General features: G+C 41.8%; 1 protein-coding gene across 1 annotated transcript in view; it reads right to left on the bottom strand.

Moving 5' to 3' along the window:
• The window catches only part of FNDC3B (fibronectin type III domain containing 3B), a 237,807-nt gene that overhangs the window by 78,500 nt on the left and 132,480 nt on the right, over positions 1–26,827 (bottom strand). Inside the window, 3 exon segments of the mRNA XM_032225081.1 lie at positions 4,872–4,931; positions 5,778–5,935; positions 14,846–14,904. Coding sequence (XP_032080972.1) covers positions 4,872–4,931; positions 5,778–5,935; positions 14,846–14,904 — 277 coding nt within the window.

Below are 26,827 nucleotides of genomic sequence, written 5' to 3'. Positions count from 1 at the left end.
TGAAGGGAAGAAGAATTACCGTGCTTCCCCGAAAATAAGACAGGGTCTTCTTTTCTTTTGACCCCCAAAATAAGTGCTTGGCCTTATTTTGGAGGCGGTCTTATTATTTTTGAGGTGCAGGAGGTGGTGAGCGTGGTCACCTTATAGCTGCTGCTGTGTTGCAATATTTTCAGGGAGAGCTTATTTTGGGGGGGAGGGCTTATTTTCGCGCATGTGCCCAAAAGCCCAATTGGGCTTAATATCCGGGGAGGTCTTATTTTGGGGAAAACAGGGTATATTGTGCTGATATTAGTAGTAAAAGACCATGGCACCACTGGGGGTGGGGTGGGGAGATACCAGCTCCAATGCTTAAGGGTGATTACTCAGTTTCCCAAAAAGAACCTTCCAGAGTACATAAAATTAACTGCATTCAAGTCTAGACAAATGCCTTGCCAACTCTAAATTTAGTTTTATTTTTTCAAATGGCGATGCCACTATCCCGATCTAACCCCACGGCTGAGCTGAAAATGCCTAAGGGTCTTTCTCTGTCCTTGTGCTTTTGAATGGTTTCCCTCCTCTCCGAATCTCTCTATCAGGAGAATTTATCAGGAGAAGCAAGAATTGTGGCATTCTTTAACAATTTATGCTAGCAACAGGACTCAAAATGCCCTGCAGTTTTCACACCACCCCGTGTATGCAATGCAATATAATTTCATTTGAATGTATGCTGATTGGTGAACATTCAAAGTGACAATAAAGTGAGTCTTAAGCCTAAGCATATGAGGGTTAATATTTCCAAAAAATAGCACTGAGTGTTGAAAATGTAGAAGACTGTTCTTTGTGAGACACATTCGGGTGGGATTCAGCTGGTTCAGACCAGTTCAGGAGAACCAGTAGTTCCGGTGATTAGTTGGCCCCGCCCACCCACCCCTACCCTATCCTCCTCTCCTATATTTCCATGTTTTTCAGCTCCGCTGATTCATGTGGCACAGTGGATTGCTGTGCCTCAGTTGTTTTACCCACCGGCGCTGCAATAGAAGGTAAGTTGTAGAGCTTAAAATGGGACGTTTTTTAACGCTACGCATGTGCGCAAAACATGTACTCAACAAACTGGTTGTTATACCAGTTGCAACCCACCACTGGACACATTGGAATGTTATTACCACTCAAATGGTGATATTTACATAAGCCACAGTGGCACAGTGGTTAGAGGGCAGTACTGCAAGCTACTTCTTGTGACTGACAGCCGCCTGCAATTTGGCAGTTCAAATCCCACCAGGCTCAAGGTTGACTCAGCCGTCCATCCTTCCAAGGTGGGTAAAATGAGGACCCAGATGGTTGGGGGCCATAGGCTGACTCTGTAAACCGCTTAGAGAGGGCTGTAAAGCACTGTAAAGCGGTATATAAATCTAAGTGCTTTTGTTATTGCTACTTGGGTCAAAATATAGTAAAAAGATCTTTCATTTCTGGTACTGATAGCAGCTAGATTTGGGGTTTGTAAATTAAGATTTTTATGATGAGCCTCTTACATATTTAACCTTATGGAAGAATTCTATCTTAAAAATAGATGACAAGATGTTATGGGTGGAATCCAGAATAATTACTTTAAACCAATTGCTCTGTAATTGTTATTTGAAGGCTGTCTCTTAATCTCACGTATAATGTTGTTTGCCTAATTAACAACAGTAGCAATAAAATCAACTCAAGTGTCCTGTCTTGATAACTCAATTTGGACCAGACACCTTAGCTGTTTTTAAAGTCCAGATATCCTTTTATTTCCAATTGAGTTCACACCCACATCCTATTTGTATCAAATGTTAAATGTTTTAAAAGTTGAAATCATTTCACACCTATGGGAGCAAATTTTAAAGATTGTCAAAGTTTTCATCAGATTTAAGACTGAAATCGTTTCATCAAAAGATTCTATTTCAAGTTCATAGACCAAAACAAGATATTATTTGAAATAATGGATGTCAGATTTTTTTCTGACGCTTATGTAAAAAAAATTGAGGGGTCTGATTTTTTTCTTCTGACTTATCTTGTGATATTGTTAAATACTTGACATATAGGCGAAATGTTTATATGTAACTTGCCATCTTCTTCTCATTGCTTTTGCTTTTTATTCTTTGTCTTAAGTTTTAATTTGTAATTGGTTTTTTGGGGGGTTGTTGTTAATTGGCCGTTTTGTACTTATGATAGATGTGAGCAGCCTGCTTAGCTGCATTGGAACAAAATATAAAGATGTATTTCAAAGAACAGTGAAACAACATCCAATTATTAATGACTGCAATCTAGACCTAAAATAACATCCAGATCTTTGTGTACTTTAATGGCTTGCCTTGATATAAACTCCATTTGCATAATCTAGGGTAATAATAAAATTATTTTATCTGCTGGATAACTTCATAAAAAACAAAAAAAAAACTTCAGCAGATGGCAGCATTTGGCTAGTCTCACAAGTTAAGCAGGACTGTCCTTGGTTAGTGTTTGGATGGGACCTCACTTTCTTTTATTATACCTGACAGCCACCTTTATTATTGATATGTGAATACAAAATGAAAGAAGATATGAAACAAAATAAAAATAAAGCAGCAAATTTTCTCAGAAGCAAGAACAGGAGTTCAAATAATCTTTGTTGCGGTGACTGGCTAACGTAAATTTCTTTTTAAAATTCAGGAATATACTCATCCTGGGTTTGGATGACTATTTGTAGTCAGAAGCGGGTTTCTGATTATAAAGAGAAATTCAGAAATTTGTTCCTTAGTCTGGCACAATACTCAGGGGTATCAAACTCGATTTCATTGAGGGTCGCATCAAGGTTGTTTTTGGCCTAGGGGTGGGCGTGGCCCTGGTGGGAATAGCCAGCTCAACGTCACTTGTGTTGGGGGTGCCTGTGGAACCCTGAGTGCTCTGCTGGCGAAAATGGGCTCCCGAGCTCCGTTTTAGGCTGTGACGGCCTTGCAACCCTCTGCCAGTGAAAACAGAGCCCGAAAGCCCATTTCCGCTGGCAGAGCACTCAGGGCACACAGGCGCTCCTCCTGCCTTGCAGGGAGGCTGCCTGCGAGGCACCACAGGCCGGTCCTTCACTGTTTCCAAGGTAGCCCATGGGCAAGTTCTAAGCCCCCCACAGGCTGGATGAGGCCTGCAGATCTTGAGTTTGACATCCCTGCTCAGAGTGGTTCATTAGAAACCAATGGAGTTAAGATGCTTACAAATTTAGGTCCTCTTAATTTAACTGAATCTAAGTCTAGATCCATCCCACAATTCTCAGCTTCTGTGATTATTCACTCTGGCATGTTTATCTATAGCGAATGTTCCATAACAGATTTTCTATTTATTTCTTTCATCCTCCTGAAATGGCTGGCATAATTAAGCCACTATTCAAATGTGAAAAGCTGAATTATTTCCTGGTCGTAGATACAAAATGTCATTCTTGTTCAGCGTCTTACAAAGCGGAACTGAACGATTTCTTCTGTTTTTAGAACACCATCTAGTAACACTGATTCTAAAGACTTTATTCTTATTTCCCAGTAATACTGACAAACTCTTCCTGTTTGTGAGGAATTACGTCCAGCGTGATTAGATGCAAAAGCATTCAGGACAGAGAGAGAAAACTCCCCTTTTTTCAAGTCAGGTAGAAAATCTTTAAAAATCTTGAAAAGTTTGAATCCAGTCTTTTAAAAGCAATTCCTTTGAGATTGCAGAGTTGGGGATGATGGAAACTTAAGGGTTTTACAGCAATTAGAAAAACAATGATAAATTAATATGATATAAATCTAATAAATAAATCAATGGTCATGGTGGCTTCAGCTGGCCAGAATAAGGCTAATGACTGCATGGAGGCTTCAGGTTGTCAAATGTTCTTGTAATGCATCTGAGAATCATATAAAACCCATTCTAAAAATTTAACTTGAGATTTAGGAATCATCAGAAATTTTAAAAATGGACAGCTGGCAAAGAGAATCACCAGTCCTTGTCCAATGTAATTTTAAAAAACACAGCATTTTCACAGGCTTAATTTTATCTACTTGTCCTGATCTAGGCTTCCCAAGAGCATGAAGCAAACAAAAACCCCTTTTATTAAGTTATTGTGAATTCTGCTCATTCACATCCAACAAAGTCTTTCAAGGGAGGATTTACAGTCACAGACCTTATCTGCCTTGGACAGCTGCCAGGCTGATATCTGCAAAACTTGGCAAGGAGTCTCGGGAGAGTCACGAACCAATTAAGCAAACTAATTGTCTCCTGCATACTCCATTCCATTTTCGCTCCTCTTTTATTTCCTCTGGGAGGGGCCATTCAACATCCACCCTTGGCCTTACTCCCAAGCCGACCCCTGTTCTTTAGCTGTTCCCTTTGTCCAGGAACTCTTCGCAAGTGCACACTGGGAACAGGCTCCAGCTGTTCGTCTGCTCCACTGATGTCTGACTCTGAAAGACATCTGATAACTGGCATACGGCCCTGGCTCTCTCTCTGCCTCTAACACAGAGCCTTCATCAGAGCCTTCCCCAGACTCCAGGACTGGCCCATGTTCCTCCCCAACCTCCTCACTCTCCGAATCTGCTGCAAGCTCTGCTGGCAGGCCACAACACGACTTTACTACCATGTTCCAAAAAGTTCCATGCTCTGTTAAGCCTTGCGAATATTGACAAGGCTAGAAAATTTTGTGAACAGCTAAAAAAACCAACCCCTTCTATGATACATTACTGAAAGCTGATAGTCAGTTTGGGATATTTGTCAGCATTTACTTGGCTGAATCCCCAAAGTGAAAAACATGCTTATTTTAAAACATTCATGCATCGTTACTGTTGTCAACATTTGCCAGAACACATCAATTTTGGAATGTCTACTATGATATCTAGAATAAAATGTATTAAGTTGCGAAGTCTCACCTGACATGATATTCTGTTGCAGGCCTAAGATCTTTCAGTTTGTATTCCAATTCTTCTCCACTGGAAAAGAGACAGAGTTGTAACAAATAAACAAAATAAAAAGTGCAGTACTGAATTATTCAGCAAATATGCCCTATATATTAAGATCCCATCCAATATATTCCAATTATATACATGACCTCAGTAATGAGAATAAATTTTGCTCAATACCAAAAGAAAAATATAATCCCAACAATATCTGATTGGAAACATGCAACTATGGGAAAATTAACAAATATTCACAACAGAAGTTTAACACTAATCCAAACCAAATTGGAACAAGAATTTGCATGCATAGATCACATAGCATGGTAAACATAATAATTTTGGTTTCTAGTAGACCTAAACATTTATTAATATTGTAATAAACAGGTGCACAAATGGAGGGAGTTAGAAATCTAAAAGATTTCCACCTCTTTTTTCACCTATTCATATTCTAGGTAAATGTAAAGGTTCCCCTCGCACATATGTGCTAGTTGTTCCCGACTCTAGGGGTCGCTGCTCATCTCCGTTTCAAAGCTGAAGAGCCAGCACTGTCCGAAGACGTCTCCGTGATCATGTGGATGTTGCATGACCAAACGCCGAAGGCGCACAGAACGCTGTTACCTTCCCACCAAAGGGAATCCCTATTTTTCTACTTGCATTTTTACATGCTTTCGAACTGCTAGGTTGGCAGAAGCTGGGACAAATAACGGGAGCTCACTCCGTTACGCAGTGTTAGGGATTCGAACCGCCAAACTGCCGTCCTTTCATTTTGATAATGAAATGGTACTCAACTCTACAAAAAAAAATGTGGATTTGCTTCCATGCCTTGCTGCTTCAAATAGAAACCATGACACTTAACGTCGTGCACATGCAGAATTTTACCTGTAGATTGTTTTGTATTTTCCATCCCTCCCTTTGTCTGATAAGGCAACTTCGTAAGTACAAGTATAAGGCAAACCATTGCTGAGTCTATCTTCACTTGAAAGACCATTTGGAGGAGACCAAGTGAGCGAAACTGTTCTAGCTTGAATGTTTGACACCTTGAGAGATAAAAACAGGATGAGGTTAGTTTTCATGCCAATAGGCACATTTTGGAGTGCTTATATTTGGGGAGTCAGAAAAGTTATGAACTACCAATTGAATACAATACTTGTAGCTCAGGGTTAACTGTGGGATCCTTGGTGCTATAGGTAAGATTGTCAATACAGTACTAGCTAAATATCTACAGAGATTCTCAGTCATCCAGGTCATGGTTGTCCCAAAGGTGTTTTTTTCAAGAGGCAACTGGACTTTCTTGGTTTTCTTTGAAGACATTTCACTTCTCATCCAAGATGCTTCTTCAGCTTTGAAGAAGCTTCTTGGATGAGAAACGAAACGTCTTCCAAACCAGAAACCCAGTCGCCTCTTGAAAAAGCACCTTTGGGACGGTACTGATGTTGTTACCTAGCTCGGTAATGAAACGTCTGCAAGAAAAACCAAGTTCAGAGAGCACCAAGGACCACAAAGTTATGAATTATCATTATACTTCCATTCATAATGAACCAAAACACATATCACGCTAAACATTTGAAATTCTATCATGATCTTGCTCAGATTCTTTACTTTTGCAAAGAAACCCTTTCAAATTCAAAACAGCTATTTCAGTTTATCAGCCAGTGGAAGAGTTTGTGTAGTTTTAACACTTCTTTTTTGGAACTTATGTAACATTCTAACACGGATTGCTTTGAGCACTTGGACTGGTTAAGAGGGCCGTTAAAATTAAGCCAAGCATCTGTAGAAATATCGTGTAATCTCAGATTAGATCAGATGATGCAATTAAACTGCCTCATTTATACCAAAGGACTATAATGGTAGCCAAGAAGAAAGATATTTACAGTGAACATACCATATTTGACCTCAATTAAGGATTTTGTGAACTAAAAAAAAGAGGGGGGGGGGAATATGAGGACAAAAGGACATCTGAATCGGATTTCTGGCATGAGGACATAAACCAGTACAGCTAAGGAGAAAGGGCCTTTTCCCAATTCTTTTATTATGGACATATGGTTGCATAACTGTTTTGCATAAATTCACACAGGGATTTGGAACTTAATGTACCATAGCTAGCCAATGCTAAATTGGAATGCTTTTTCTTTCTTTTATGAGCACCAGCTAGGACACACGTAGCTATGTAGAACATATGGCCAAACAAAATCTTTAAAAAAAAAAAAAAAATCAAAACATTTTATCCTTTCGTGAACTTTAATAATTTGGAAAAATCCAAAGAGTAAAGTGAATAGTCTTCTTATCTGTACAGTAGAAGTAAATATGGAAAAATGGAGAGAGAAGACCAGGCTAAAAATGCTAAACAGATTGCGTTACTCCTGTTACTAAGATTTGGTTTCCTGAAGATGCAATGCAGCAGGAAAAAGTTGTTTGGCCAAGCTCTTAAAAACAGTGATCCATGGGCTTTCTGGCTCAAATCCATCTCGGCTTTTAGTCAGTCTAAGCCAGGGGAGTCAAACTCAATATTACTCGTGGACATCTCAACATTACTCGTGTCAGGGGTGCCTGTGGTGGCCCAAGCACTCTGCCAGAGAAAATGGGCTCCCAAGTGCCATTTTCACCTGCAACAGCCTCCTGCAACCCTGTGCCAGTGAAAATGGAGCTCAGGAGGGCTTCCCACTGCCCTTGTGAGCTCTGTTTTCGCTGGCAGAGGCACCACAGGCTGTTTCCAGGATGGTCCTGCGGGGCAGATCTAAGCATCCCATGGGCCGGATTCAGCCCCTGGGCCTTGAGTTTGACACCTCTGGTCTAAGCCCTCCACCAGGAAGGCTTTAGAGGAAATTGCACTGATGTCTAATTCCTAGTTATAGTTTTCTCTGGAAAGAGCAATTGAATATGGGTAGATGTTCATTTTACAAAATTCCCCACAGATCTTCTGATTGTCCAACACAGTGACCCAAGGTCTTATAGACAGTGGTGAAATTCATATTTTTTTACTACTGGTTCTGTGGGTGTGGCTTGGCAGGTGTGGTGTGGCTTAGTGGCCATTGTAGGGGAAGGATACTGCAAAATCTCCAATCCCACCCCACTCAGCCAGACGTGGCATTTGCCAGTTCTCCGAACTACTCAAAATTTCCACTACCGGTTCTCCAGAACCTGTCAGAACCTGCTAGATTTCACCCAATATAGTGTTCAATATTTAGAACACTATGTGTAACTTGATGTGTCTACTTATATGGCTAGCTAAGGAATACCCCCATTCGTTGGAACTGGGGGGGAATCACTAGTATGTATGGGATATGTTTCTGATGCACACAATCTATTCTCAAAGGTCATTTGTCTATTGTAAATATTCATTGAAAACATACAAGGAAAGGGCAGTTGAAATGAGAGATCTACATTTTTGTATAAAATGATAAGCTGCTTAATTTTGTTTTATAAGCTTGCTTTTAAGTTATGAGAAAGATTTCCTGCTACATAGAATCAAATGCCAGTAGAATGTCCAAAGGAACATTTTATTTATGTGGCTGTACGTGTTATTTAGTTCTACACATTAATTATTACTAGTTAGTACACTACCCAGCAAAACAGTCTGTTTTCAATTATGCAAGCAGATGACAGTTCGTTCGGTGTGTATGTGCCTGTCAAAGAATAAAACATCTTTCAAGTTAAAACACTACTTTAAATCTTCCACGAAACACTTCCAAAATGCCTGTTAACTCAAGGCCTGGACTACATAGTGATTGACAGGTCCCACCCCCCTGCTTTCTGCATTCAAGTCAATGAGAAAGTAAAAGAAATGTTGCATTCAATTTTGACAGTAATTTGTTTAATCGGTTTCATCCTTTTAAAAACCCCTTACGAGGTTTAAGTCATATTGCAAAACAACTTTCTCCTATTTGGCATCCACTAGAAGTGTTGATCTTCCAAATTTCCCTATTCTCAACTCCCTGGTCCTATTCCCCAAACATTTCCATACTAGCAAGTTGGCAGTGCTTTCAGAGCCAAAGGGAAGTGAGGCTGACCATGAACAATTTGTTTTAAATTTCCAGGATTATACTCTAGTGATTGATTTATTTTGGTACAGCTGCCCTATTTATATACATAGTGCCGGGCATCTTGCAACAATCGAAATCAAAATAGCAAGAAATCTGTAGGGAAAAGCAAATCAAATATTACCATATTAAAAACAAAAATTCCACTAGTATTGCGATCAGCGGGCAATACGGCTACTCCTCGACTTACGACCACACTGAGCCCAAAATTTCTGTTGTTAAGTGAACCCTTTGTTAAGTGAGTTCCCCCCTTTTTACGACCTTTCTTGCCACAGTTATTAAGCGGATCGCTGCCGTTGATAACTTAGTAACACGGTTTTGAAGCGAATCTGGCTTCCCCATTGACTTTGCTTGTCGGAAGGTTGCAAAAGGAGATCCCATGACTGTGTGACATTGCCACCGTCATATATAAGAGTCAGTTGCCAAGCACCTGAATTTTGATCGCACGATCATGGGGATGCTACAAGGGACATAATTGTGAAAAATGGTCATGAGTCCCTTTTTCCAGTGCTGTTGTAACTTTGAACGGTCCTTAGATAAGTTAGTGTGGGTCGAGGACTAGCATTTACAGCATTTGATATACTGTAACTCTTGAACCCTAATCCCAACTGTAACTCATACGACCAATGGATCCCAGCCTCCAAAGCTAGACAGCAAAATTATAACTTCAGGGCCTTTTAAAAAAATCAGTAGAGTCAGGTTCTATCTTATCTATAGCAATAGCAGTTAGACTTATATACCGCTTCATAGGGCTTTCAGCCCTCTCTAAGCGGTTTACAGAGTCAGCATATTGCCCCCACGGTCTGGGTCCTCATTTCATCCACCTCGGAAGGATGGAAGGCTGAGTCAACCTTGAGCCGGTGAGATTTGAACCGCTGAACTGCAGCTTAGCAGTCAGCTGAAGTGGCCTGCAGTACTGCACCCTAACCACTGCGCCACCTCGGCTCTTAGGATAATGTTCCAAAGGATGGGCGCCATGACTGAAAAGACTTTGTTGCTAGGCCCTGTCAGATGCTACAGGTAGTCCTTGACTTACAACCAGTGGTGGGTTGCTGCCGGTCCTAACCGGTACGGCCGTATTGGTAGTGGCCTGGAGCAGCTGAGTGGCAGTGGCTCGTTTGGCTCACCCACCCGCCCGCGCTCTATAGCTGTATTTATTCCAAAAGGCACACTGCACATGTGCACACAGCCTTCAGAGCCTACACGCGCCCTGACCAGCAGCAGGGTGTCATAGGGATGGTGGATTGCATCAGGCACATGTGCAGCACATGTCAGGCACGTACACGGACAGACGGCGGTCAGCGTACCAGTAGTGACAGTAAGAGTAATCCACCACTGCTTTCAACCAGTGGTGGGATCCTACCAGTTTAAAAACCAGTTCGGTGATCGTGTGCTTTGCTGCGTGCTCATGCAGAGTGTGGAGAAAATTTACTTTCTGCATTACTGCTGCGGAGGAAAACAGCGGAGGTGCGGCAATCCATTCTGCTGCGCGAATCAGTTGGGACGATATAGGTCTGTATAACTCAGGGGCGGTCAGGCGGGCCCACTTGTTCATCAGAGAGAACCGGTTCGCTCCCAGCTGATCATCGGAGCTACCGGTTCATCCGAACTAGTTACAGCCCTTCGTTGGTCTGAAGTTAGAATGACATCGAAAAAAGTATCTTACGGTTGTTTTTTTCACACTTATGACCGTTGCAACATCCCTGTGGTCACATGATCATGATCATCATCATTATTTATTGATTAGCCTATAGGCCAGGGGTGTCCAAACTTGGGGACTTTAAGACTTGTGGACTTCAACTCCCAGAATTCACCAGCCAATCGGCTGGTGAATTCTGGGAGTTGAAGTCCACAAGTCTTAAAGTCCCCAAGTTTGGACACCCCTGCTATAGGCCATATCAACATACAAGGTTCAAACACATATTACCCACAAAATCCTATACAAACAATTTAAAATGAGAATAGGGTAAAATACAATAATTTAATTCATAAATATATAAAATGAAATAAAATGACATAAAATTGCATTTCTGTATCACTCCTGCAATTTACTCCAATCAGGCCAGCATATGCCGATCTCAATTGGACCATTTTAGTCAGAAACTGTGCGGCATTAAATGTCGTTTTCAAATTCTGGCCACATGTGAGGTATGTTATTGATCAACGTTTGGATGTTTGACAAATGACATCTGTTGATGATGGCTTTGGTCTCCACAGGATCATGTCATCACCTTCTGTGATGATCTGACAATCAACGGAAAGCCAGATTCATTTAACAACCATGCTACTAACTTGACAAGTGCAGTGATCCACTTAACAACTGTGGCAAGAAAGGTCATAAAATGGGTTGAAGCTTGCTTAACAGCTGTCTACCCATTAGTCTCCGGATCCATTCAAGGCGCTGGTCGTTACCCATAAAGCCCTTCATGGCATCGGACCTGGGTACCTGAGAGACTGCCTCCTGCCGATCACCTCCCATAGACCGATTCGATCACACAGGTTAGATCTCCTCCGGATTCCATCTGCCAGCCAATGTCGGCTGGCGACTCCCCAGGGGAGAGCTTTCTCTGTTGCAGCGCCAGCCCTCTGGAACGATCTCCCCGTGGAGATCTGGATCCTTACTACCCTCCCGGCCTTCCGCAAAGCTGTTAAGTCCTGGCTGCTCCAGCAGGCCGGGGGGCTCTCGTAATATTCAGCCCCCCGGAGATTGTGACTGTTGTATATTTTAATGTTGTTTGTGTATTATTCCCCTCCCTTGTTTTATTGTAAGCCACCCAGAGTCCTTCGGGAGTGGGCGGCATACAAATCAATCAAACTATAACTATAACTAACTCTTGCTTAGCGGCATAAATTTTGGGCTCAATTGTGGTCATAAATTGAGGACTAAGTGTATTCCTTAATAGAAGGGGCCTGTAACGTATCTCTTCTGCCTGACCTATGTAATTGGGGAGAGGCAGTCCCTCAGATAATCTGGTCCCATGCAGGGGTGGGCTGCTGCTGGCATTACGGCTGGTTCAGCACTCAAAATTTAGGCATTTGTACCTAAAAAGCTCTGCGCATGCGCACGTTAGAAAAAGTGAAAAAATTAAATTTCTGCAATGAAGACTATTCTGCACATGCACAGAACCGAAAATCAAGATGGCACCGCCACTGATAGAACCAGTTCAGGGGCGTGGTAGGCGGAGTTACTACTTACTCAGCCGAACTGGGCTGAACTGGTAGGAATCCACCTCTGGTCCCATGCCATGCAGGCCTACCAATGTTCCCTTTGTCTGAATTGTATGACTAATAATAAAGTAAACCATCAATGAGACTTTCAGCCTATCCTGGTCATAGTTCTCAGTTAAGGTTTTGCACACTGCCAAAATGAAGTTATTATAGCTTGAAATACATGTGGACGTATCACTTACATGTGTGATGGAATCACTGTTCTGACCCAGTTCCCCAAACATGACATGATTCCTTTATTAGAAGCGCCAGCAGCCACGGCAAAAAGTTTGTCTCTCAATGCAGGCTAACAAGTCTGTCCAGCAGGGAGATGAATAGTTGTCTGCCACATCTATTCATCTCTGCTCCCTGCCTTTTATCTCCAGGTGGGACTTCGCTAGTAGCAGTGGCTCTTCCTTCCCAAGGATCAGCCCACAGATTCCCACTGCTCTCCTCTCCTCTGCCTTTTGTGTATCCGCATGTCAGGCATTGGACCCTCCTCTTCCTCATCAGCCACCTCCAGACTTGGGGTCTGTTGACTCTCCATCTGAGGGCTGATGGATGTCCCAGACTCCACCTCTGTCTCTCTCTCTGCAACCTCCATCCCCCTTTCCCCTTGGAGCTCTCAGGTTGCCTTGACGCTGACCCTGATACCCACACCTCCTCCTCGTCTGATTCGGCTGCTGGAGGGGCCGGTGGCCGACAGGCCACAACAGTCATATATAAAGCATACAAATCATCACAAATGAATGCTAGTAAACGCTTTTCATTAAACTATTTTCCTACATCAGGGGTAGTCAACCTTTTTATACCTACCGCCCACTTTTGTATCTCTGTTAGTAGTAAAATTTTCTAACCGCCCACCAGTTCCACAGTAATAGTGATTTTATGAAAACCTAATGAAAATGTTTTTAAATAATGCTATGATTTTTTTTTTAAAAAGTCAATTAAATTTTTAAAAAAGGAAAGTGCTTCAGTATCGGACAAAACCCCTACCGCCCACCATGAAAGCTGGAACGCCCACTAGTAGGCGGTAGGGACCAGGTTGACTACCGCTGTCCTACATGATCTTTGAACACCCCACACGTGAAAAGAAAGCTAGAAGGAACGCTGGAGATAATGTTTTATTTATTTAAGGGATCTGTTTCTATACATCCGCTTGTTTTGAAAAGGCATATGACTCTCAATCTGACTGTAGCAGTGGCTGTAGCAATAAACAGTTTCAGATAAGGAATCAGGGTGATGTCAGCTTAGCATTGTAATGGTTGTTGAGGCTGAGCGAAACTAGCAAAAATAATTCTAGGACTACCTTTTTGGTTGGTCTTTGCTGCTTTGAGTTGCAACCCACTGCAGGGTTTTAAATGGGTATTTTTTGAAAAACAACCAGAAGTCGTACATGATTCCAGAAGCAGATAAAACTATTCTGAACTATTCTGGAGCTGGTCGGTGAGAGCTATTACACTCTCTCTACCTAATTCATTAATTACATGCTCTTCCATACTTCAGCAGGTTGTAGCAATGCTGGATCAGCCACCATAGACCAGAAATTTGAAAACAGGGCTGTTTGTTGGTTTAAAATTCTGTTTAATTATTAAAAGGCATTTGCTCTGAGTTCACATGTGCAAAATATGGGTAATGAGATGGAAGATACAGTCATGTTTAACAGCTAGGGTAGCTCTGAAGCTCTGAAGAAGCTTCTTGGATGAGAAGCAAAGCATCTTCAAAGAAAAAACAAAGTCCAGTTGCCTCCTGAAAAAGCACCTTTAGGGCAGTTCAGAGGTGGGTTCCTGTCGGTTTTATTACTGGTTCACAACCTGCGTGCACGCCAGACGTGCGTTGCATGGGCATGCGCTGTTCAATGTAAATTGTTCTTTGTGCATGTGCAGAACAATTTACAGTGAACTGCACGCATGCAGTCACTGAAAACCAAAATGGCAGCAGCCCAGCAATGGCAAGGGAACCGATTCGGGGCTGTGGCAGGCCTGGGCTGCTGCCGATTCTGTATCCCAGGGCTGAATTCCATTACAGGTTCGGCTGAACTGAGAGCAACCCACCTCTGGGGCAGTTTCTAAAGCTTGTAGGGAGCTAATGTGACATTAAAACTCTTAAAAGTAACTGTGTGGTTCTTGGAAAAGACAAAGCTGCTTTAAAGAGTTGCAGAGAAGTCCCTGGGAATAAGATCTGAAGCACTTCACCAGCTAATTCAGTTCTTTTGATGTGCTAAACTAAAACAGGGTGAGGAAAGAAGAGATCGCTTAGCATATAGCAAATATATGTTATAATTCATAATATGGCATGTAATCCTCTTTGACTACCCTGTTTCCCCGAAAATAAGACCTCCCCAGATAATAAGCCCAATCGGGCTTTTGTGTGCATGCGGTAAAATAAGCCTTCCCCGAAAATATTGCAACAGCAGCAGCCATTAGGTGACCATCCTTGCTGCCTTCTACACTTCAAAAATAATAAGATCTCCCTGAAAATAAGGCCAAGCGCTTATTTTTTTGGGGGGGGGGGGTCAAAAGAAAATAAGACCCTGTCTTAATTTTGGGGAAACATGGTAGTATACTAGAAACCTAGTATTCATAATGATAAGACCAATGAAATAAAATGCAAATAAAATGTACTGGTTCTTATAATAGTTTGCCATAATATAGAGCTAATTGTTAATGTTGCTTCTTTGGGTTAAGGTTGTCTGTCACATACCTGTGGTTTCTCAATCCCAGAGAGCACTTCTTGCACCTTCTTTGTTTCTGTGTCACATTCTATTGCAAGAGAGAAAGAAAAAGAGGGAGACAGGTGAGTTATACGTTACCTTCAGGGGCAATGAGGTCTAACCAATTTCTACATAAGATTTGTGTATTTGAGGCAGTGCATGCTAAATGTTCTCACCACCGGTAATCAGAGTTGGGCTATAAACAAATTAGCATGGGTTCAGCAACCATGTGCTTAGAGATGAAGAACCAGAAGTTGGTGAAATATAAGTCTTATCAAATGTGAGCTACAGGAAGGGATCCTGGGAGCTCTAACTCAGGAATTTTTGGATAAATACAGGGGTGGGGTTCTACCAGTTTGGACCAATTTGGGCGAACCAATAGCTCTGACAATCAGCTGGGAGTGAACCGGTTCGCTCCCACAATCAAGTGGGCCCGCCTGCTTACCCCTGCATTATACAGACCTATATCATCACAGCTGAGTCACGCAGCAGAGAGGATTGCCACACTTCAACTGTTTTCCTCCCCAGCACAGTGGTGGGTTGAAGGTGGTACCGGAGCCAGCCCAGAGCACCAGATACTGTTCTGGTACAGTGCTCCGGAGGGCCCACCTGCCCTCGCTTCTTATCATCCTTTTACATCTTCAGTGCTTCCGCGCATACGCACAGCGCCTGCATGACGCTCTGCTGAGCAGCTGGAGCATCGCGGAGGCTCACAGAAGCGCCAAGACACATGCGTGTGCTGCACGTGTCCACATGGACGCCGGCAAGCACGTTCCAACCATACCAGTTGGAACGGAATCCGCAACCCACCACTGCTCCAGCAGTAATGCGGAAGTCAAGTTTTTTCCAAACTGTGCATAAATAGATGCAGAATGCTCATTGTGCTGGGAGAGATATGCTGAGTTGGAAATGTGAACATATTTATATTTTTGTGTGCAGATGATATTGTTGGGTTGTCTGAGAACCCAAATAATTTGTACTGAATTAAAAAGCAAGGAGCATGGGTCTGAAAATTAATATATTAATGATGGAAGAAAAGGTTTTTTTCCCCAAATCATACATAATTATTAAACATAACTAGGAAGTATGCTGGTGTAATGTTTATTAAACATAGGAAAATGGATGGCAAACATTTTAAACACGGGTAAATCCTAGAAGGAAGTATTATGTGATCTGCCTTGAGGAATTAATGTTTGTTGAAATAAATGACATTGTGTCTAAAAGCCATGCTTCTGCTCACACTTATGTGAAAGTAAGAAATGGGTAATAAGGAAAGATGTACGTTAAAAGAGAAAAGTGGGAACGGGATACAGATAATTCTTGACTCAGGAGCGTTCATTTAATAACGATACAAAGTGAGAAGAATACTTTATTGTCATTGTACGTATATACACAGTATACCCATACAACGAAATTCACATAACACCCAGAGACCAGGCCCAAAACACATGACAATCCACACACACACACAACCAAAAATTCCCCGCCCTTAAACCACCCAAGCACCCACACAACAGACCAAGTAATGCTGTCCAATAGCTCACTGATGGTGGCCCTTTAGTTCATTGTTGAGTCCACTTATAGCTCTGGGATAAAAACTATTCAGAAGATGTGTGGTCTGAGTTTTAATTGTTCTGTATCTTCTGCTAGAAGGCAACAGTCCAAAAAGATTGTAAGCAGGATGGGAGGAGTCTCTGAGAATGTTGTGCAACTTCCTCAAACAGCGAGATACGAAGATGTCGTCCAGGGCTGGTAGCTGGAGTCCGATAATATTCTGGGCAGCTTTAATGATTCTCTGTAGAGCTTTTTTGTCCGCTGCAGAGCTGCTCCCATACCATGCAAGAATGCCGTATGTCGGGACACTCTCAATGGTGCTGCGATAGTAGGACAGAAGTAGATGCTGAGATAGATTTATCTTCCTGAGCATTCTCAGAAAGTACAGCCTCTTCTGTGCCTTCTTCGCAAGCATGTTAGCATTCATAGTCCATGAGACGTCCTCCGAGATATAAATGTCCAGAAACGCAAAACTACCAACCCTCTCCTTATAACGACCTTGCAAAACATCACTTACAACTTGTACTTATAACCATCGTACCACCTCATGGACACATGATCACAATTTGGGCACTCAACGGCCACCTTGCTTTTAAGACTGGTTTCACCATTCTGCAATCATGGTTTTGATTTGTGATCTCTTTTGCTGATTTCCAGCAAAAACGGCCATTGGGAAACCGTGTTTGCTTAATTTTGCTAAATGGGAGCAAAATGGGGGTCTGACTCAACTTATGACTGCAATGACTTACAACAGAAATCCCAAACCCAATTGTGGTCATAAATCAAGGACTGGCTCTCCTTGTTCATGTCATCAAACAAGATGGAAGGTCGGGAAAGAAGAAGTGGTGAAGGAATGTGGACTGAATACAAGAATGAGCAACCATTGTAAGTACTTCCAGTTGGTTTGGTCATGGAAAAAGAATGAACGAGGACTTAGTGCAGAGTGTGGAGAAAATTTACTTTCTGCATTACTGCTGCGGAGGAAAACAGCGGAGGTGCGGCAATCCATTCTGCTGCGCGAATCAGTTGGGACGATATAGGTCTGTATAACTCAGGGGCGGTCAGGCGGGCCCACTTGTTCATCAGAGAGAACCGGTTCGCTCCCAGCTGATCATCGGAGCTACCGGTTCATCCGAACTAGTTACAGCCCTTCGTTGGTCTGAAGTTAGAATGACATCGAAAAAAGTATCTTACGGTTGTTTTTTTCACACTTATGACCGTTGCAACATCCCTGTGGTCACATGATCATGATCATCATCATTATTTATTGATTAGCCTATAGGCCAGGGGTGTCCAAACTTGGGGACTTTAAGACTTGTGGACTTCAACTCCCAGAATTCACCAGCCAATCGGCAATGACTTACAACAGAAATCCCAAACCCAATTGTGGTCATAAATCAAGGACTGGCTCTCCTTGTTCATGTCATCAAACAAGATGGAAGGTCGGGAAAGAAGAAGTGGTGAAGGAATGTGGACTGAATACAAGAATGAGCAACCATTGTAAGTACTTCCAGTTGGTTTGGTCATGGAAAAAGAATGAACGAGGACTTAGTTACAAAACGAAGGTAAGAAGGAAGAGTCAATGGGTCAAGAAGAACAGGAAGACTGTGAAAATCATGGTTAAAGAGACCTGAGATCTTTAAGAACAAAAATGAAAAGCTTAAAGAATAAAAAGCAGTATGATGCTATGCATGGATTGGGTGAAAGGTAGTTTGCAAGCATTGAAAGATATGACGAGGTATAAGCAAATGGAATCGATATATCCTAAATCAGTGATGGCTAACCTTTTCCCCATCAAGTGCCAAAAACGAGGGGAGCACGGCGGGGGGGCGCATGCGCGGACATGGCCATAACCCTAATTTTATGTGGGCTTCCCTGAGGGCGAAAAATGGCTGAAAATGAAGGCTGAAGTCAGCTGGCCAGCATGCACATGTGCGCTGGAGCTGACAGGGCTATGCCTTGCGTGCCCTAACAAATGGCTCGGTGTGCCACCTGTGGCCCGTGTGCCATAGGTTCGCCAACATGGGCCTAGATAATGGCTGGCTATTGTTCATTTTTTTCTACCTCAATCATACTTTAATTTCTTCAGTTTATTCTGTCTTACTCCTGCCTCTGCACTTTGCATAAAGGTGCAAAAGTTATGTGTCATAAATAAGGTTAGATAAAAGAGAGATAAATATTGTATCATATGTATTTCTCTGTCTTCCCTGGAGGTTGCCTTAGAGAGTGAGATGTCTCAATTTGATTGATAGATAGATAGATAGATAGATAGATAGATAGATAGATAGATAGATAGATGATAGATAGATGATAGATAGATAGATAGATGATAGATAGATAGATAGATAGATAGATAGATAGATGATAGATAGATAGATAGATGATAGATAGATGATAGATAGATGATAGATAGATAGATAGATAGATAGATAGATAGATAGATAGATAGATAGATAGATAGATGATAGATGATAGATGATAGATAGATGATAGATAGATAGATAGATGATAGATGATAGATAGATAGATAGATAGATAGATAGATAGATAGATGATAGATAGATAGATGATAGATAGATGATAGATAGATAGATAGATAGATAGATAGATAGATAGATAGATAGATAGATGATAGATAGATAGATAGATAGATAGATAGATAGATAGATGATAGATAGATAGATGATAGATAGATGATAGATAGATGATAGATAGATAGATAGATAGATAGATAGATAGATAGATAGATAGATAGATAGATAGATAGATAGATAGATAGATAGATAGATAGATGATAGATGATAGATGATTGATAGATGATAGATAGATAGATAGATGATAGATGATAGATAGATAGATAGATAGATAGATAGATGATAGATAGATAGATAGATGATAGATAGATAGATGATAGATAGATGATAGATAGATGATAGATAGATAGATAGATAGATAGATGATAGATGATAGATAGATAGATAGATAGATAGATAGATGATAGATAGATGATAGATAGATAGATAGATGATAGATGATAGATAGATAGATAGATAGATAGATAGATAGATAGATAGATGATAGATAGATAGATGATAGATAGATGATAGATAGATAGATAGATGATAGATGATAGATAGATAGATAGATAGATGATAGATAGATAGATGATAGATAGATAGATAGATAGATAGATAGATAGATGATAGATAGATAGATGATAGATGATAGATAGATAGATAGATAGATAGATAGATAGATAGATAGATAGATAGATAGATAGATAGATAGATAGATAGATAGATGATAGATGATTGATAGATGATAGATAGATAGATAGATAGATAGATAGATAGATAGATAGATAGATAGATAGATAGATAGATAAGCAGGCAGGCAAGCAGGCAGGCAGATGAGAGACATAAGAAACAGAGAGAGAGAGAGATAGGCAGGCAGGTAAGAGGAGTCACACACAGAAGATTGATAGATGAGAGATAAGAGATAGAAATAGAAATGAGAGATAGAGATACCAGTGATAGATAGATAGATAGGCAGATAGGTAGGCAGGCAGGCACAGAGGACAAACTAGCAGAGACACATGTTTAAAAAGACAGTTTATGTTGCTGGAGGTCCATGTTTTCCTCCTTGCATGTCATTTGGACAGCAAGGCAGGGCATAAATTAAAAGAACATCTACGATTACTTTCTAACTTAAGTTGGAAAAGTCATGTGAACATTGCTTGGATTGGATTTTGCCAAGAGGCTAATTAAGATAAAGTCACTGTACTTTGTAGAGCAATCATTTTGGGCTTTCAGCTAAACTCTTCTCATTAAGTTCAGATTCTTGGAAAACGGGAAACCTATTAGAGGAACATTTTTAGCCTTCTACCAAGCCCAGCGTTGTGATTCAGAGGTATAATGGGCAAATTCCTAGTCCTAGAAGCTCCTTGGCTTCAGGAACTGCTGGATGCGCCAAATGAATCTGATGTACCGAAATGGTAAAATAAACCATTCCAATGAGCAGGCTGGAACAGACCCAAAGTCCTAGCTGTTTAGCATCCTCTTTCTCACAGCCGTTGCATCCTATACTAGCTGATAACCTGGCGTTGCCTGGGTATTTAAAGACATTGAAGCGTTTGTCTGACAGGGAGCCATTGAGAAGGGCTTTTCTTCCCCCTATTCCCATGCCCGCCATCCCTGCCCACTCCCTTCCCCCACCCATGCGCTCCTCTTTCCCGCCCTGGCTACGATCCTGGCACTTTGCCCCAAATCCATCAGGTGCTTCCCCATTGGTCTACTGGAGGGTGAAGGTCACGGCTGGCTTTCCAAAGGAAGCTGTGAAAGAACTGACATCACAAACAATTGCCGCTCTAGGATGCCGCACTGGTTCTCCTTAATGGCCCAGGCTCTCCCTTCCCCCTCTCATGACATCACAAACAATTGCCACTCTAGGACACCGCGTTCGCTCTCCTTAACGGCCCAGGTGTTCCAGAGTTATGCTCGAACACATACACAAACGCACATACATACACACCAGGGGTGTCTTATCCCCCCCCCCCACAGTATTTGTTTCCAGAGGCTAAGTCATCTGTGTACCAAGTTTGGTTGGAATTGCCTTTTTTATATATAATAAATAATAATATAATAATATATAGAGAAGTGACAAAGAAGGAGGAGGAGGAAGAGGAGGAAGAGGAAGTCCCTTAGCAATTGATCTTCAGAACTTTCCTGTTGCAAATGTTTGGATGACAGGTATAGGTAGTCCTTGGTTTACAACAGTTCATTTAGTGACAGTTCAAAGTTACAAGAGTACTGAAAAGGTGAGCAATGGCTGTTTTTCACACTTACGACCATTGCAGCAGCCCCATGGACACGTGATCAAAATTCAGACACTGGTATACACACACAGACACACACTCAAACAATGGATGGAAACTAATCAAGGAGAGAAGCAACCTGGAATTAAGGAGAAATTTCCTGACAGTGATAACAATTAATTAGTGGAAAGACTTGCCTTCAGAAATTGTAGGTGCTCCATTTCTGGAGGTTTTTAAGAAAAGACGGGACGGCCACCCTATCTAAAATGATGTAGGGTCTCCTGCCTCAGCAGGGGGGTTGGACTAGAAGACCTCCAAGGTCCCTTCCAGCTCTATTCTGATTGTTTGATTGATTGACTCACTCGTATTTATGACAATTGCAGGGTCCCGCCAACATGTGAGCATTGTTTGTTACCTTTTGACCTAAGCTAAGTCAATGGGGAAGCCAGATTCACTTAACAACTGCAATGATTCACTTAATAACGGCGGCAAGAAGGGTCGTAAGTGTTTTGTTGTTCTTGCTTAACAACAGAAATTTTAGGCTTAATTGTGGTCATAAGTGGTGGACCACCCACCCAAGTACAGGAAGCTGGACCTTTCCCAAACAACACTGCACAACCACATTTCTGTATGTTGTCTTCCTTGTTTTCCATTCACCCACCCCCCCAGTCCTTTTTTACACACTCAATCATCTGCTCTGGAGGACCAGAGGACCATCTGTGGCAAATTCTAAAGGTCTGGCAGGAGGGTCTGAAGGAGAGGGTCAAAGTGCCTCTTCTGGATTCCAGAAATAAAAATATTTCCATTGCTAGAAAAAATTCCACTGGAATTTAACCATGAATTTGTAATTCCTTTTCAAAGACATCAGAGTTGTTGGCAATCGCCACATCATGTGGCTACACTCTGAATGTTGGAAAGAATTGCTTTTCTTTTTCTCCTTTGGGTTTCATGTTATTAATGCCACAACTAAACAAGAACCAGACCCTGAATTTTAGAGAGAGAGAAAATCATCTATGCATTGATGAAGAAGAATATTTTGCATCGTCTGAAAAAACCAGAAGAACTGTTCATAGTGCCATAAATCAAATACTTGATTTATTTTATGTCAGCAAAATTCTGCAGAGCAAAAGACTCAGAGCAAAATGCTACTGGTTTGGACCTGTTCGCCGAACCGGTAGTAAAAAAAATGTTACCAGTTCGGGCGAACCAGTAGCTCTGACAATCAGCTATGTGACAATCAGAAATCGCACAGAACAGCTGATTGTCGCACAGCTGATCGTTGGAACTACTGGTTCGCCTGAACCGGTAGCATTTTTCACGTTCCGATGATCAGCTGTGGGACAATCAGCTGTGCCACCCAATTCACACAGGCCAGCTGATTGTCACACAGCTGATTGTCAGAATGTAAAAAAATGCTACCGGTTTGGGCGAACCAATAGTTCCGATGATCAGCTGGGTGACAATCAGCTGATCTGTGCAATTTCTGATTGTTACACAGCTTATTGTCAGAGCTACTGGTTCGCCCAAACCGCAACACAATTCACGTGGCCCAGCTGATTGTCGCACAGCTGATTGTTGGAACTACTGGTTCGCCTGAACCGGTAGCATTTTTTACATTCCGACGATCAGCTGTGCGACAATCAGCTGTGCCACACAATTCACACGGCCCAGCTGATTGTCACACAGCTGATCGTCAGACCGTAAAAAATGCCACTGGTTTGGGCGAACCAGTAGTTCTGATGATCAGCTGTGCGACAATCAGCTGGGCCGTGTGAATTGTGTGGCACAACTGATTGTTGCATAGATGATCATCGGAACGTAAAAAATGCTACCGGTTCAGGCGAACCAGTAGTTACGCCGATCAGCTATGTGAAAATCAGCTGTGCTGTGCAATTACTAATTGGCAAAGCTAATTGTCACACAGTTGATTGTCAGAGCTACTGGTTTGCCTGAACCAGTAACATTTTTTTACTACCGGTTCAGCAAACGGTACAAACCAGTAGCATTTCACCCTTGAGTCTTTGTCGCACAGCTGATCTTCAGGACGTAAAAATATGTTACCGGTTTGGGCGAACCGGTAGTTCCAATGATCAGCTGTGTGGCAATCAGCGGTGTGCACCTGAAGCAAATCGGTAGCAGACTTCAGAGCATTTCATCCCTGCAAAGACATGTAATTTTTACTGGTATGAAATTTACTGAACAGCTAACTAGCAAAATTGTCTTCTCCTGTTGATAGGTGAATCCAGATCATTGCCTATTTACATTCCAACAATTCAGCAGCTAGTTTATCTTGGCTGCACAGGGACGTACTAAGAAAACACAGGATAATTACTCATTTGCTGATAGAGGCCCCATTATAGCACTAATATATTAGCAACTCATTTATTGGACACCACCTTTCTTGAAGTGAGCCATTTTATGACTGTCATGACTTACAATTTTTTATGTAATTTCCAGACTCAGTTACAGTTGTAACTCGAGGACTACCAGGTACATGGGAAGTGTTTCTAAGCCTAACACAGCCTGCCCCTCATTTGAAGCTTTTTGATATGATGAATTAACAAGTACCAATAGCAATAGCACTTAGACTTATATACCACTAAGTGGTTTACAGAGTTGGCATATTGCCCCCAACAATCTTGGTCCTTGTTTTACCAACCTCGCAAGGATGGAAGCAATAGTTGGCTGCTGCTGGTTTGGACTGGTTCGAGTGAACCCGTAGTTCCCACCAGAGGGTAGATGTAGCCCCCCCCCCAACCCTGCCCAGTTGCTATTTCATCTTATATTGCCGTGTTTTTGGAGTCATGTGTATGCGCGGAAGGCCGTGCACATGAAATGTGCGTTCACATTTCCGGTGCTGGGCGAACTGGTTGTTACATTATGTGACGCCCACCTCTGCATGGAAGGCTGAGTCAACCTTGAGGCCTGGTGAGATTTAAACTGCCAAATTGCAGGCAGCCAGCAGTCAACAGAAGTAGCCTGCAGTACTGCACTCCAACCACTGCACCACTGTGGCTCAGTATAGAGAAACTATAATGTAGGATTCAAATAAAATCAGTTTTTTTTGCAGAAAGTCATTGCTTTTTAGAACATGGAACTTGTTTCACGTTTTTGTACACACTGAATTGAATCTCAAGAGTATGTATCATTCTAGTATAATTAAGATTGAGCCAAAGCATCTCATCTCACAATATTCACTTTGCAAATTTCTGAACAGATTTTTTTCCCCAGTCTGGCTCCTAAGAATCAACACAGTTTCCAGGGTTTTCCACTGCTTCTGCAAATACAGGGAGAGGGATTCCTGCTTTTTTCCCATAACAACATTCTTTGTTATTACATCACCTTAGCTACCAGAAGCAGGAATTGAGTCATTCTTGACCTTTACACCTTAACACATAGACCACATTTTCTCTCTTTGGACTGCTTTAGAGCAGGGGTTTCAAACTTGATTTCATTGGGGGCCACGTCAGAGTTGTGTTTGACCTTGGGGGCCAGGGTGGGCATGGCCAGCTTAACGTCACTCATGTTGGGATGCCTGGGGTGGCCTGTGGTGCCTCTGACAGAAAAAATGGCCTCCTGAGCTCCATTTTTTGCCTGGGAGAGCCTCCTGCAACCCTCTGCCAGTGAAAATGGAGCTCGTGAGGGCCGCTTGCCCTTATTTTCTTATTAGACACGTTTTATTTTGGATTTGGATTTGGATTTATTCGATTTGTATGCCGCCCTATTCCCAAAGGGACTCAGGGCGGCTGAACAAAAGCCAAGGGGAGGGGAACAAATACAAAAAAGTAAGACAAAACAGGACAACAATACAGACAAATTTAAAAAACACAACAAGCAGAACCGAATTCGAGTAGGAGGTGGAACTCAACTCCCCCAGGCCTGCTGGGACAGCCAGGTCTTCACGGCTAAATGGAAGGCCTGAAGAGTGGTGAGGGTCCGAATCTCCAGAGGGAGATCGTTCCAGAGGGCCGGAGCAGCCACAGAGAAGGCCCTTCTCCAGGTAGTCACCAGCCGGCATTGGCCGGTAGATGGAATTCAGAGGAGGTCTAATCTGTGGGATCTAATGAGTCTATGGGAGGTAATTGGCAGAAGGCGGTCTCTCATTATATTAGACATGTTTTAATGGGCTATGTGGTAATATGTGGCTATGTGGTAAAAATTGTGTCGGATTATGGAATGATGGGGAAGAGTGAATTTCACCATATACTTTTTAAAAGGAAGACAATAAGCAGCACAGTTTGATCAACAGACCATATTGGTTAGCATGCTATTAATTAATTCCACAGAGAACTACTTAGTACTCTGGACTAGAAAGAGGTTTGTAATCAAGGTAATTACAAAGTTTCCTAGAAAGTCATAAGAGTGCTGTATATTCAGAATAAGTCAGCATTTATTAAAAGAACAAGAGGAAAAGACTACAATGAAGCAGTTACAATAATGCCTGAAGTTTTTTAGCCATAAAGGCTTACATTGAGTCTATTAAATTGACTTTAACCGGGTAGGCACAGGTCAGCATCCCATCTACAGCTGGCATTGCAGATAAAGACTTTAGTATCAAGGCTGCCTTGATCAAGATCAAGGCTTAGCATTCACATGTTCAGTCCAAATATATGGGAAGGTTCAAAGGGTAGATCAAATGTGGCACTGATGTGTAATTCTTCAAAGTAGACCCATCTTTTCTTATAATGAAACTACGGTGGAGTTTCCTAACCCATCTTTGAAAATCTAACTTTCTCCAACTTGGTGCTATTCTAGCGGAGCTGGACTTCCAATTTTCATATTGGCCATGTCAAAGTCCAACCCATGAGAAGGGAAAGTTGGTTGCGGAAAAACATCATAATCCAATTTTCATTTAATTAGGTTAGGTTTTGGGTTATTGTCCATTTTTTATAATTAACATGCCTTCAGAGAGAGGGGGATGATTTTGCTTTCTCAGGCCTGGCCCTCAGTGGGTTTTTTGAGAGTTAAGATACCAATTTTGAAAAGACAGATTTCCAAAAGCAATGAAAGGGAAGCTGAAAGTTCAGACTAATCTCCTGGCTTCCCCATTCACCTACTTCAAGAGCCACTTGACTTTTATGGGGAGAAAAAGGGAATTATTTCTGCAGCTTATTGGATGCAGACAAGGTGAACAGGAGACCTTAGCCAAGTCATGTTTCAATTAAAAAAGAAAGAAAGCAAAGTTGATTTAATAATTTTTCAAAATTAGTCTTTCAACTCCGAGCCACGTTAGAATGCAGCCAAAGCAATAAAAAGCTTGTTGCATAGCTAGATATTGTTTTAACCGAGTGAACTGAAAAAGTGAACTGAATTATGCAGCCAGGTAGCAGTCGCGTAACTTCTAATTAAAGAAGGAGAAGCTAATAGATATTGTGGCATTGTGTAAATTTTGGTTTACGGCTGAATGCAGCTTTGAAATTGCACACATTCCATCTGCTCAGCAGCTGCGTACTCTAATCCCCTTTAATAACCCCGGCTCGTCCCCTGTAAGAATCTAGGATTCTTCAAACTTTGACTTTGCATTTAAGGCCAGAAATCTATTCCCCCTTTCCTCTGCCTGTTTTCAAGCAGATATTTCGGTTCAGCAAATGCTATATATGCATAA

The sequence above is a fragment of the Thamnophis elegans genome, chromosome 10, assembly GCF_009769535.1.
Source record: "Thamnophis elegans isolate rThaEle1 chromosome 10, rThaEle1.pri, whole genome shotgun sequence".
Lineage (NCBI taxonomy): Eukaryota > Metazoa > Chordata > Lepidosauria > Squamata > Colubridae > Thamnophis > Thamnophis elegans.
Note: the sequence above shows the minus strand (reverse complement) of the source record. Positions and strands in the feature narration are given on the sequence as shown.